The sequence below is a fragment of the Nerophis ophidion genome, linkage group LG09 (genome assembly GCF_033978795.1).
Source record: "Nerophis ophidion isolate RoL-2023_Sa linkage group LG09, RoL_Noph_v1.0, whole genome shotgun sequence".
Taxonomy (NCBI): Eukaryota; Metazoa; Chordata; class Actinopteri; order Syngnathiformes; family Syngnathidae; genus Nerophis; species Nerophis ophidion.
Window position 1 is genome coordinate 13,811,695 of NC_084619.1, and position 12,944 is coordinate 13,824,638.

The 12,944-nt window shown below is 39.7% G+C and overlaps 1 protein-coding gene across 2 annotated transcripts in view; it reads right to left on the reverse strand.

The window, feature by feature from the left end:
* Positions 1 to 12,944, reverse strand: part of eys (eyes shut homolog) — a 722,499-nt gene that overhangs the window by 4,443 nt on the left and 705,112 nt on the right. For both annotated transcript variants that reach the window (XM_061910381.1, XM_061910382.1), the window contains exons 47-49: positions 5,441 to 5,603; positions 5,186 to 5,358; positions 4,915 to 5,076 (exon numbers count right to left, since the gene is read on the reverse strand). In XM_061910381.1, the coding sequence (XP_061766365.1) occupies positions 4,915 to 5,076; positions 5,186 to 5,358; positions 5,441 to 5,603 (498 nt within the window). The remainder of the gene's footprint in view (positions 1 to 4,914; positions 5,077 to 5,185; positions 5,359 to 5,440; positions 5,604 to 12,944) is intronic.

The window sequence follows — 12,944 nt, forward strand, 5'->3', positions numbered from 1 at the left end:
CCTGTTGGCTCCACTATGGACGGGACTCTCGCTACTGTGTCGGATCCACTTTGGACTGGACTCTCATGGTTGTGTAGGATCCACTATGGATTGAACTTTCACAGTATCATGTTAGACCCGCTCAACATCCATTGCTTTCAGTCCCCTAGGGGGGACCGAAAGGTTTCTCATAGTCATCATTGTCACTGTCACCAACGTCCCACTGGGTTGAGTTTTCCTTGCCCTTATGTGGGCTCTACCGAGGACGTCGTTGTGGTTTGTGTTGTGGTTTGTGCAGCCCTTTGAGACACTGGTGATCTAGGGCTATATAAATAAACATTGATTGATTGATGATTGATGATTGGGTGTACAAGCAGCTTCCATGAAATGCTCAGTCATTCACAAACAAGGGTGGGGCGAGGGTCAACATTTTGTGAACAAATGTGTGACCAAATTGTCGTACAGTTTAAGAACCACATTTGTCAACGAGCTATTGCAAGGAATTTAGGAATTTCACCATCTACGGTCCGTAATATCATCAAAAGGTTCAGAGAATCTGGAGAAATCACTGCACGTAAGCGATGATATTACGGACCTTCGTACTGCATCAAAAAGCGACATCAGTATGTAAAGGATATCACAATACATTAGAAAAATGTCAATGCACCGAACATTATTTTAAACTATTGTCAGAACGGGGGCTAAGGTGTGGTTTGTGTTCCCGGAATGCAAAGGAAGGTGACGGGACATGGCGTGAAGGTAAAAACATATATTAATTTATCTATTAAAAAAAGGGCAAACTAAAGGCGCCCACAAGGCGGAGAACAAACTTGGCTAAAAAAACAAAAACTACCACAAAGGCAAAACTATGGATATGAAACAAAAGACTCTCTAAACGTGATATGAATAAATACAACTGACTTGGAAGGAAATGAGCAGAGCGATACATAACCAGAGTGAACAGAGCATAGAGCAACAACAATGACGCCTGGCTGACTGCCTGGCAACTACAAGCTTCAATAATAGTGACATGATTAACATAGGTGCGTGTGTCCTAAGCAAATCAGGTGCGTGAGTCCAAATGAGTACAGGGGAAACCAATGAGTTGTCATGGAAACAAAACAAGGGAGTGAAAAAACAGGAACTAATGAGTCTTGAAGTAACATAACACAACTAAACAAAACATGATCACATAACATACCCATTTAAATGTACTACAATGCATGATGGGAAAAATGCAAAACTCTCTGTACATTGTAGAAAATTATAATATTTGTTAATTATATAGCCATTATTCAGCCAAATATTTTTAGCCCAAGGCGTTCTCCAGCTCAAATGTTTGGACACCTCTGAGCGACAGTATACTTCTTCTTTAAATCAGCAAAATATGAAGGAAATGGAACTTGTCAAAATGCCATTTTACTTGTTTACATGTCTCAGATTCTAGTACATATTACTGAAGATAAGCTAATTGTTCCAAGAAAATACATTATTTTTCAAATTAATTAGGGTGACACTTTTAATTGTCCATAGAAGTGAGTTTCTCCATATATGCTGGGATAGGCCCCAGCTCACCTGTGACCGCACAGAGCATAAGCAGTAAAAAATATACTGTACATATGCAGTCGTGGTCAAAAGTTTGTACACTTGTAAAGACCATAATGTCATGGCTGTCTCGAGTTTCCTATCATTTCTACAACTCTTATTTGGTGTGATAGAGTGATTGGAGCACATACTTGTTGGTCACAAAAAACATTCATGAAGTTTGGTTCTTTTATGAATTTATTATGGGTCTACTGAAAATGTGACCAAATCTGCTGGGTCAAAAGTATACATACAGAAATGTTAATATTTGGTTACATGTCCCTAGGGCAAGTTTCACTGCAATAAGGCGCTTTAGGTAGCCATCCACAAGCTTCTGGTTGAATTGTTGATCACTCCTCTTGACAAAATAGGTGCAGTTCAACTAAATGTGTTGCTTTTCTGACATGGACTTGTTTCTTCAGCGGACTTTCTTTCTTCACACGTTAAGTCAGGACTTTGGGAAGGCCATTCTAAAACCTTAATTCTAGCCTGTTTTAGCCATTCCTTTACCACTTTTGATGTGTGTTTAGGGTCATTTTCCTGTTGGAACACCCACCTGCATCCAAGACCCAACCTGAGGATTTTAGATTGTCCTTAAGAATTTGGAGGTAAACCTTTTTCATTGTCCAATTTAAAGCACCAGTTCCATTGGTAGCAAAACAGGCCCAGAGTATAATATTTCCACCACCAGGCTTGATGGTAGGCATTAAAAAATCAATTCGAATACGAAACGAATCGTTTATGTTGTGCGATTCAGAATCGATTCTAATTTTTAAAAAAATAGATTTTTTTTATTTATTTGAATTTTATTTTATTTTTTAATTTTTTTAATCAATCCAACAAACCACTACACAGCAATACCATAACAATGCAATCCAATTCCAAAACCAAACCTGACCCAGCAACACTCAGAACTGCAATAAACAGAGCAATTGAGAGGAGACACAAACACGACACAGAACAAACCAAAAGTAGTGAAACAAAAATGAATATTATCAACAACAGTATCAATATTAGTTAGAATTTCAGCATAGCAGTGATTAAAAATCCCTCTCTGACATTATCATTAGACATTTAGAAAAATAAAGAAAAAGAACAATAGTGTCACAGTGGCTTACACTTGCATCGCATCTCATAAGCTTGACAACACTCTGTGTCCAATGTTTTCACAAAGATAAAATAAGTCATATTTTTGGTTCGTTTAATAGTTAAAACAAATTTACATTATTGAAATCAGTTGATAAAACATTGTCCTTTATAATTATAAAAACTTTTTACAAAAATCTACAACTCTGCTTGTATGTCAGCAGACTGGGGTAGATCCTGCTGAAATCCTATGTATTTAATGAATACAGAATCGTTTTAAATCGGGAAAAAAAAATAGTTTTTGAATCGAGAATCGAATCGAATCGAAAAAAATTGAAATATTATCGAATCGTGAACCCAAGAATCGATATTGAATCAAATCGTGGGACACCCAAAGATTCACAGCGCTAGTAGGCCTGGTATTCCTGGGATTAAAGACCTCACCTTTCCTCCTCCAAACATATTGCTGGGTATTGTGGCCAAACAGCTCAATTTTTGTTTCATCTGACCACAGATCTTTCCTCCAGAGGGTCTTATCTCTGTCCATGTGATGTCAGATGAAACAAAAATTGAGCTGTTTGGCCACAATACCCAGCAATATGTTAGACCAGGGGTCACCAACGCCGTGCCCGCGGGCACCAGGTAGCCCGTAAGGACCAGATGAGTCGCCCGCTGGCCTGTTCTAAAAATATCAATCAATCAATCAATCAATCAATGTTTATTTATATAGCCCCAAATCACAAATGTCTCAAAGGACTGCACAAATCATTACGACTACAACATCCTCGGAAGAACCCACAAAAGGGCAAGGAAAACTCACACCCAGTGGGCAGGGAGAATTCACATCCAGTGGGACGCCAGTGACAATGCTGACTATGAGAAACCTTGGAGAGGACCTCAGATGTGGGCAACCTCCCCCCCCCCTCTAGGGGACCGAAAGCAATGGATGTCGAGCAGGTCTAAAAAATAGCTCAAATAGCAGCACTTACCAGTGAGCTGCCTCTATTTTTTAAATTGTATTTATTTACTAGCAAGCTGGTCTCGCTTTGCTCGACATTTTTAATTCTAAGAGAGACAAAACTCAAATAGAATTTGAAAATCCAAGAAAATATTTTAAAGACTTGGTCTTCACTTGTTTAAATAAATTAATTAATTTTTTTTACTTTGCTTCTTACAACTTTCAGAAAGACAATTTTAGAGAAAAATACAACCTTAAAAATGATTTTAGGATTTTTAAACACATATACCTTTTCACCTTTTTAAATTCCTTCATCTTCTTTCCTGACAATTGAAATCAATGTCCAAGTAATTTTTTTTTATTGTAAAGAATAATAAATACATTTTAATTTAATTCTTCATTTTAGCTTCTGTTTTTTCGACAAAGAATATTTGTGAAATATTTCTTCAAACTTATTATGAGTAAAATTGAAAAAAATTATTCTGGGAAATCTAGAAAATCTGTAGAATCAAATTTAAATCTTATTTCAAAGTCTTTAGAATTTGTTTTAAAAAATTTGTTCTTGAAAATCTATAAGAAATAATGATTTGTCTTTGTTAGAAATATTGCTTGGTTCCAATTTGTTATATATTCTAACAAAGTGCAGATTGGATTTCAACCTATTTAAAATATGTGTTCAAAATTCTAAAATTAATCTTAACCAGGAAAAATTACTAATGATGCTCCATAAATTATTTTTTAGATTTTTTCAAAAACATTCGAATCGGCTATTTTTTCTCTTCATTTTTTTCAATTGAATTTTGAATTTTAAAGAGTTGAAATTTAAGATAAACTGTTTCAAAATTAAATTTTCTTTTTTTTTTTTGTATTTTTTCCTCTTTTAAACCTTTCAATTTAGTGTTTTTTTTCATATTTTATTCCCTACAAAAAACCTTCCGTAAATGGAAAAAAAATGTACGACGGAATGACGGACTAAATTACATTTTTTTTTAAATATATATGGAGATTCATTTATTAAAGGTAAATTGAGCAAATTGGCTATTTCTGGCAATTTATTTAAGTGTGTATCAAACTGGTAGCCCTTCGCATTAATCAGTACCCAAGATGTAGCTCTTGGTTTCAAAAAGGTTGGTGACCCCTGTGTTAAACCATTAATACATTCATAAAAGAACCCAAATTCCTGAATGTTTTTTGTGACCAACAAGTATGTGCTCCAATCACTCTATCACAAAAAAAAAGAGAGTTGTAGAAATGATTGGCATTCTTGTACACTTTTGTATATTTGAAGTGCCAATATGTAATCTTACCAGCTCTCTCCCCAAGACGCTGAGCTATATAAACAAGGACGCCCCCAGGTGACAAAGGCTGGAACTGCAGCTGCAACACAGTCCTGTGCCTGACATTCATTGGAGGGAAGGACATCCACGAGGACTGTTCTGCACTGAAGGATGGATCGCTGATGCTCACAGCTGAAACGGGGACAAAAGCGCTAGGTTAAATAATTGCGGAGCAAAACGCTTCCTTGTTGACAAAAACAAAACACGTGTTAATGATGAAGATTTGCTTCGACGGCGTGACCTTTCTCGCAGTGGAGTCCCGCCGTGCCCAGGGGACACTGACAGGTATATCCATTGGGAAGAGGGATGCAGGTGGAGCCGTGGGCGCACAGAGGCGGGGGAATGTGCGCTGCATCGCACACCCACACCTTCTCCGAGCAGAGCGCTCCTTTCAATCCAAAAGGGCACTGGCAACTTGCAGGAGGAAACACAACCTTACTGTTAATAGTTCATAAAAAAAAAAAAAAAATCAAACCTCAAATATATTTGGACTTACTACACGGACGAACCGGAGTCCATGCATGTCCCTCCATTCCTGCACTGGACATGAACACAAGGGTCGAGACCACACTGGCCCACACTTCTCCCATAGGCTGGATGGCCCACAGTTTGGAATGTTCCATTTCTTCTTGTTCGAAAGTGCACATCCAAAATGCATCCTTAAAAAAAAAAAAAACAGACAAGGAAACTGTGTTTCAGAAGCATGGCGGGCTAAACACCACAATGGCAGTAGCATTAAAAGATTACAGTTGGTACAAAATGCGGCTGCTAGACTTTTGACAAGAACAAGAAAGTTTGATCACATTACGCCTGTACTGGCTCACCTGCACTGGCTTCCTGTGCACTTAAGATGTGACTTTAAGGTTTTACTACTTACGTATAAAATACTACACGGTCTAGCTCCATCCTATCTTGCCGATTGTATTGTACCGTATGTCTCGGCAAGAAATCTGCGTTCAAAAGACTCCGGCTTATTAGTGATTCCTAGAGCCCAAAAAAAGTCTGCGGGCTATAGAGCGTTTTCCGTTCGGGCTCCAGTACTCTGGAATGCCCTCCCGGTAACAGTTCGAGATGCTACCTCAGTAGAAGCATTTAAGTCTCACCTTAAAACTCATCTGTATACTCTAGCCTTTAAATAGACCTCCTTTTTAGACCAGTTGATCTGCCGCTTCTTTTCTTTCTCCTATGTCCCCCCCTCCCTTGTGGAGGGGGTCCGGTCTGATGACCATGGATGAAGTACTGGCTGTCCAGAGTCGAGACCCAGGATGGACCGCTCGCCTGTATCGGTTGGGGACATCTCTACGCTGCTGAGCCACTTGAGATGGTTTCCTGTGGACGGGACTCTCGCTGCTGTCTTGGATCCGCTTGAACTGAACTCTCGCGGCTGTGTTGGAGCCACTATGGATTGAACTTTCACAGTATCATGTTAGACCCGCTCGACATCCATTGCTTTCGGTCCCCTAGAGGGGGGAGGTTGCCCACATCTGAGGTCCTCTCCAAGGTTTCTCATAGTCAGCATTGTCACTGGCGTCCCACTGGATGTGAATTCTCCCTGCCCACTGGGTGTGAGTTTTCCTTGCCCTTTTGTGGGTTCTTCCGAGGATGTTGTAGTCGTAATGATTTGTGCAGTCCTTTGAGACATTTGTGATTTGGGGCTATATAAATAAACATTGATTGATTGATTGATTGATTGATTGAACACACAAGGCCAAACTGCTAATAAACGTGAGAAAATATAATACAGTGCATAGAACTACCGGGTCATACGTCACGATGTTTATTCTACTGATGAATGTGATTACATGTTTCTTTTAAAACTCAAAATAACACTCTTTATAAGCAAGTAATGTTTTTTCCAACAATACATGTGAATGTAGCATTGATTCAATTATTACAATTCTGATAGGTACTTTTTAAACAATGTGAATATAACATTTGGAGTGAAAGAAGAGTCAAATGTTCCAAAAATCAATACTATTTGGATTCAACAACTACATTGAGCAAAATGTATGCTGCGAAGAAAAAAAAAAGACAAAATTGTGATGATAACCATAGAAGCAGCAATGCAAAGTACAGTACAGCAGAGTTATGCTACACTTTTTCAGCAGGCGAGCTTTACAAATGACTAAGTCAAGGTGATCTAATGACCTCGAATTTAACTGTTTTATATATATATATATACACACACATCTAAATATATATATATACATATATATGTATATATATATATATATATATATATATATATATATATATATATGTCTTGATTGGATTATCCAGAGAATAGTGCTCGATACCGTGGTAGAGCGCAATATGTAGGTATGGGAAAAATCACAAGACTACTTCATCTCTACAGAACTGTTTCATGAGGGGTTCCCTTATGGCAGTGTGCCGGGCCTGGCCAAGGAGCAGCGAGAACACCAAGAAGCGCATATGCCAAATCTTCAAAGAAAACGGCCTACGGATCACGATTGAAGCCAACAAACAAACCGTCGACTTCCTCAACGTCATTTTCAACATGAGAAATAACAGCTACCAACCGTTCACGAAACCCAACACAACACTCCAATACGTGCACCATGACAGCAACCACCCACCCACCACAACGAAAAGAATACCTACCGGAATTAATAAAAGGCTATCGATGCTGTCATCGAGCAAAGCTGAATTCGACCAAGCAACCCCCCCGTACCAGAAAGCACTTGATGAAAGCGGATACAACTTCACCCTCACCTATGAACCCACTCCAGGAAACCAACCAAAAAAGAGCAGAAAACGAAACAACATCATCTGGTACAATCCGCCATTCAGCAAAAACGTCTCAACCAACATCGGCCACAAGTTCCTCACTCTGATCGACAAACACTTCCCCAAAGGCAACACCCTAAGAAAAATATTCAACAAGAACAACATTAAATTGAGCTACAGCTGTATGAATAACATACAACAAATCATTTCAAACCACAACAAAGTAATTGCAAAAGGACTGCCTACCCCCAGACCAAACAACTCTGAAACCAATAAGGAATGTAACTGTCGCAAGAAACCTGATTGCCCTCTCAGCGGGGGGTGCTTACAGACATCAGTCGTATACCAAGCAAAGGTAACACGCAAAGACATTAACACATCCGACACGTACGTAGGATTAACCGAAGGAGCGTTCAAAACAAGATGGAATAATCACAACGCCTCCTTTAGAAACCAGACTTTGCGGAATTCTACAGAACTCAGCAAACACATTTGGAACCTCAAAGACAATAATGTTGAATATTCAATAACATGGCAAATTCTTGCATCCAGCTCACCTTACAACAGTGGTAATAAAAGATGCAACCTATGCTTAAAAGAGAAACTGTTTATTATACATCATCCAGATCTATCATCCCTCAACAAGCGCAGTGAAATCATTTCAACATGCCGCCACAGATGGAACCACCTCCTAGGTAACACATGAGCCAATCACCACACCCTACGCCTGCCTGTACCCACCCACTCTGTGCCCTATATAAACCATTGTATGTGAATGCTTCCATTAAAATCTCCTGATGATTGAGGGAACCCCTCATGAAACAGTTCTGTAGAGATGAAGTAGTCTTGTGATTTTCCCACACCTATATATATATATATATATATATATATATATATATATATATATATATATATATATATATATATATATATATATATATATATATATATATATATATATATATATATATATACGAAGGTCCTGCAGTCCTGGGTTCAAATCCAGGCTCGGTATCTTTCTGTGTGGAGTTTGTATGTTCTCCCCGTGACTGCGTGGGTTCCCTCCGGGTACTCTCGCTTCCTCCCACCTCCAAAGACATGCACCTGAGGATAGGTTGATTGGCAACACTAAATTGGCCCTAATGTGTGAATGTGAGTGTGAATGTTGTCTGTCTATCTGTGTTGGCCCTGCGATGAGGTAGTGACTTGTCCAGGGTGTACGCCGCCTTCCGCCCAATTGTAACTGAGATAGGCGCCAGCGCCCCCCGTGACCGCAAAGGGAATAAGCAGTAGAATGTGTATATATATATGACAACAGTCGTGACTTCCTTCCAAATGCTGCAATCTTCCTGAATTTTTTAACCCTGAGTTGCATGGTGCTGCGAGAACACTCTCAACGCTGCTCGCAGCTTAAATGGTGTTTGTTGTCTCTTATGAAGTCTGCAGTGAGTAGTAATCAGTGACGATGTCGAAGGAAAAAGCGAAAAATGTGATGTGTTTGTGAAATTATTATTAGTATGCTCAAAATGAGCAAAATACGTAAATATTGCACCTGTTACTACATTACATATATACTTACAGTGTGCACAAAAAACGTTGATGGAGGTGTTTGGATGTTTTTTTAGAGCTATAATGGCAAAATAGAGCGACTCTAAAAGGCTCCCTTATCAGCGGACTTTTGCTCGCATTTATTTACGAGTTAGAATGCAGGAAAAAAAAAGAATATATACAGTGGGGCAAAAAAGTATTTAGTCAGCCACCGATTGTGCAAGTTCTCCCACTTAAAATGATGACAGAGGTCTGTAATTTTCATCATAGGTACACTTCAACTGTGAGAGACAGAATGTGAAAAAAAATCCAGGAATTCACATTGAAAGAATTTTAAAGAATTTATTTGTAAATTATGGTGGAAAACAAGTATTTGGTCAACCATTCAAGGCTCTCAATGATGGAAGGAGGTTCTGGCTCAAAATCTCACGATACATGGCCCCATTCATTCTTTCCTTAACACGGATCAATCGTCCTGTCCCCTTAGCAGAAAAACAACCCCAAAGCATGATGTTTCCACCCCCATGCTTCACAGTAGGTATGGTGTTCTTGGGATGCAACTCAATATTCTTCTTCCTCCAAACACGACGAGTTGAGTTTATACCAAAAAGTTCTATTTTGGTTTCATCTGACCACATGACATTCTCCCAATCCTCTGCTGTATCATCCATGTATCCATTTTGGTACAATCTCAACTCGTCGTGTTTGGAGGAAGAAGAATACTGAGTTGCATCCCAAGAACACCATACCTAATGTGAAGCATGGGGGTGGAAACCTCACGCTTTGGGGCTGTTTTTCTGCTAAGGGGACAGGACGATTGATCCGTGTTAAGGAAAGAATGAATGGGGCCATGTATCGTGAGATTTTGAGCCAAAACCTCCTTCCATCAGTGAGAGCTTTGAATGGTTGACCAAATACTTATTTTCCACCATAATTTACAAATAAATTATTTAAAATTCCTACAATGTGAAATTTCTTTCCACATTCTGTCTCTCACAGTTGAAGTGTACCTATGATGAAAATTACAGAACTCTGTCATCATTTTAAGTGGGAGAACTTGCACAATCGGTGGCTGACTAAATACTTTTTTGCCCCACTGTCTTGCATAAGGATTGTGAATGATAGGGAAAAAAAAAAAAATCCCCCAAAAAAGTGCAGTCCCCCTTTAAATCCATGGAGAGAAGGCCATGCTGTCACATATTGCCAAAATAACAATAATGTGAAAGCTTTTCTCCCAGCATTCACACAATAATCAAACAAGTCTGTCACCAGCTGCCATCCAGCATCTCCCGTCCTGTTTGCCTTTTGCTTCCATAATTCAATTCCATCCAGGCAATATTTACTTTGGCCCGTACCTGCACAGCAAGAAGAGTCCCCCCCCCCCCCCCCCTCCCCCTTCTACTGCACTACTCACTGGCACAAACAGGATGCAGAAGAAATGTCATGCTCGTTCATGAATATTCATGCACTGATGCCATCTACTTGGCAGACTCAAGTGACGGTTGCAGTAAACACTCACACAGCACATAGACTTATAAAATATAGACAGTATATTTTGAATCCGTCCAACGCCCGGGCTTCAGGCGGCGCCGAGTGGATGACCCTAATAGAAATGTTTGCATGGGACGGTGTCGAGACTCGACAAACACTCTTCCCAGTTGCTTGTTATTTGATCAGCGGCTCAAATTGACTGACTGATTCATTTCAGGAGTCACCGCGTCTCCTCCGCCACCTTTCCACAGGGGGAGTGTGGATGTGTTGATAACCGGGAGTGGAGTGCATTATCAGTGTGTTCACTGCCAGCCATCATGATTAGGGCTCCGGGAAGGTCACCCAGATCTGATTAGACGCCCATGAGTTCTCATTACATCCTCTGCACCGGGGCCATGCCTGCACCGGTGTTGAGCTTACCAATATCTAGGGCCGTGTCGGGCACTTTACGTGAACTGAATCCTCACCGCGGCTGATTTAATTTTTTTTTTTGCCTCGGTTTACTGCGATGAGGTGGCGACTTGTCCAGGGTGTACCCCGCCTTCCGCCCGATTGTAGCTGAGATAGGCGCCAGCGCCCCCCGCGACCCCGAAAGGGAATAAGCGGTAGAAAATGGATGGATGGATGGATGGGTTTACTCCTAATTGAAGCTGGAATAACGAATGTGGTTGCGATGGCATCCGTCAGTCAGTTTATTTCCAATCACTAAAATAAAATAAATTTTCATGCATGTACAGTCACCATCAAAAGTTTACATACACTTGTCAAGAACATAATGTCATGGCTGTCTTGAGTTTCCAATCATTTCTACGACTCTTATTTTTTTGTGATAGAGTGATTGGAGCACATACTTGTAGGTTACAAAAAAACATTCATGAAGTTTGGTTCTTTGATGAATTTACTATGAGTCTACTGAAAATGTGACCAAATTTGCTGGGTCAAAAGTATACATACAGCAATGTTAATACAAACCCCGTTTCCATATAAGCTAGGAAAATGTGTCAGATGTAAATATAAACGGAATACAATGATTTGCCAATCATTTTCAACCCATATTCAGTTGAATGCACTACAAAGACTAGATATTTGATGTTCAAACTCATAAACTTTTTTTTTTTTTTTTGAAAATAATAATTAACTTAGAATTTCATGGCTGCAACATGTGCCAAAGTAGTTGGGAAAGGGCATGTTCACTGGATGTGAATTCTCCCTGCCCACTGGGTGTGAGTTTTCCTTGCCCTTTTGTGGGTTCTTCCGAGGATGTTGTAGTCGTAATGATTTGTGCAGTCCTTTGAGACATTTGTGATTTAGGGCTATATAAATAAACATTGATTGATTGATTGATTGATTGATTCACTACTGTGTTACATCACCTTTTCTTTTAACAACACTCAATAAACGTTTGGGAACTGAGGAAACTAATTGTTGAAGCTTTGAAATTGGAATTCTTTCCCATTCTTGTTTTATGTAGAGCTTCAGTCATTCAACAGTCCGGGGTCTCCGCTGTCGTATTTTAGGCTTCATAATGCACCACACATTTTTGATGGGAGACCGGTCTGGACTGCAGGCGGGCCTGGAAACTACCCGCAATCTTTTACTACGAAACCACGCTGTTGTAACATGTGGCTTGGCATTGTCTTTCTGAAATAAGCAGGGGCGTCCATGATAACGTTGCTTGGATGACAACATATGTTGCTCCAAAACCTGTATGGAACATTTAGCATTAATGGTGCCTTCACAGATGTTTAAGTTACCCATGCTTTGGGCACTAATACACCCCCATACCATCACACATGCTGCCTTTTGAACTTTGCGCCTATAACAATCCGGATGGTTATATTCCTCTTTCTTCCGGAGGACACCACGTCAACAGTTTCCAAATATAATTTGAAATGTGGACTCGTCAGACCACGGAACACCTTTCCACTTCACATCAGTCCATCTTAGATGAGTTTGGGCCCTCGTTCCTGCGTGTTGTTGATAAATGGCTTTCGCTTTGCATAGTAGAGTTTTAACTTGCACTTACAGATGTAGCAACCAACTAAAGTTACTGACAGTGGTTTTATGAAGTGTTCCTGAGCCCATGTGGTGATATCCTTTACACACAGATGTCTATTTTTGATGCAGTAACGCCTGAGGGATCAACGGTCTGTGATATCATCGCCTACATGCAGTGATTTCTCTAGATTCTCTGAACCTTTTGATGATTTTAC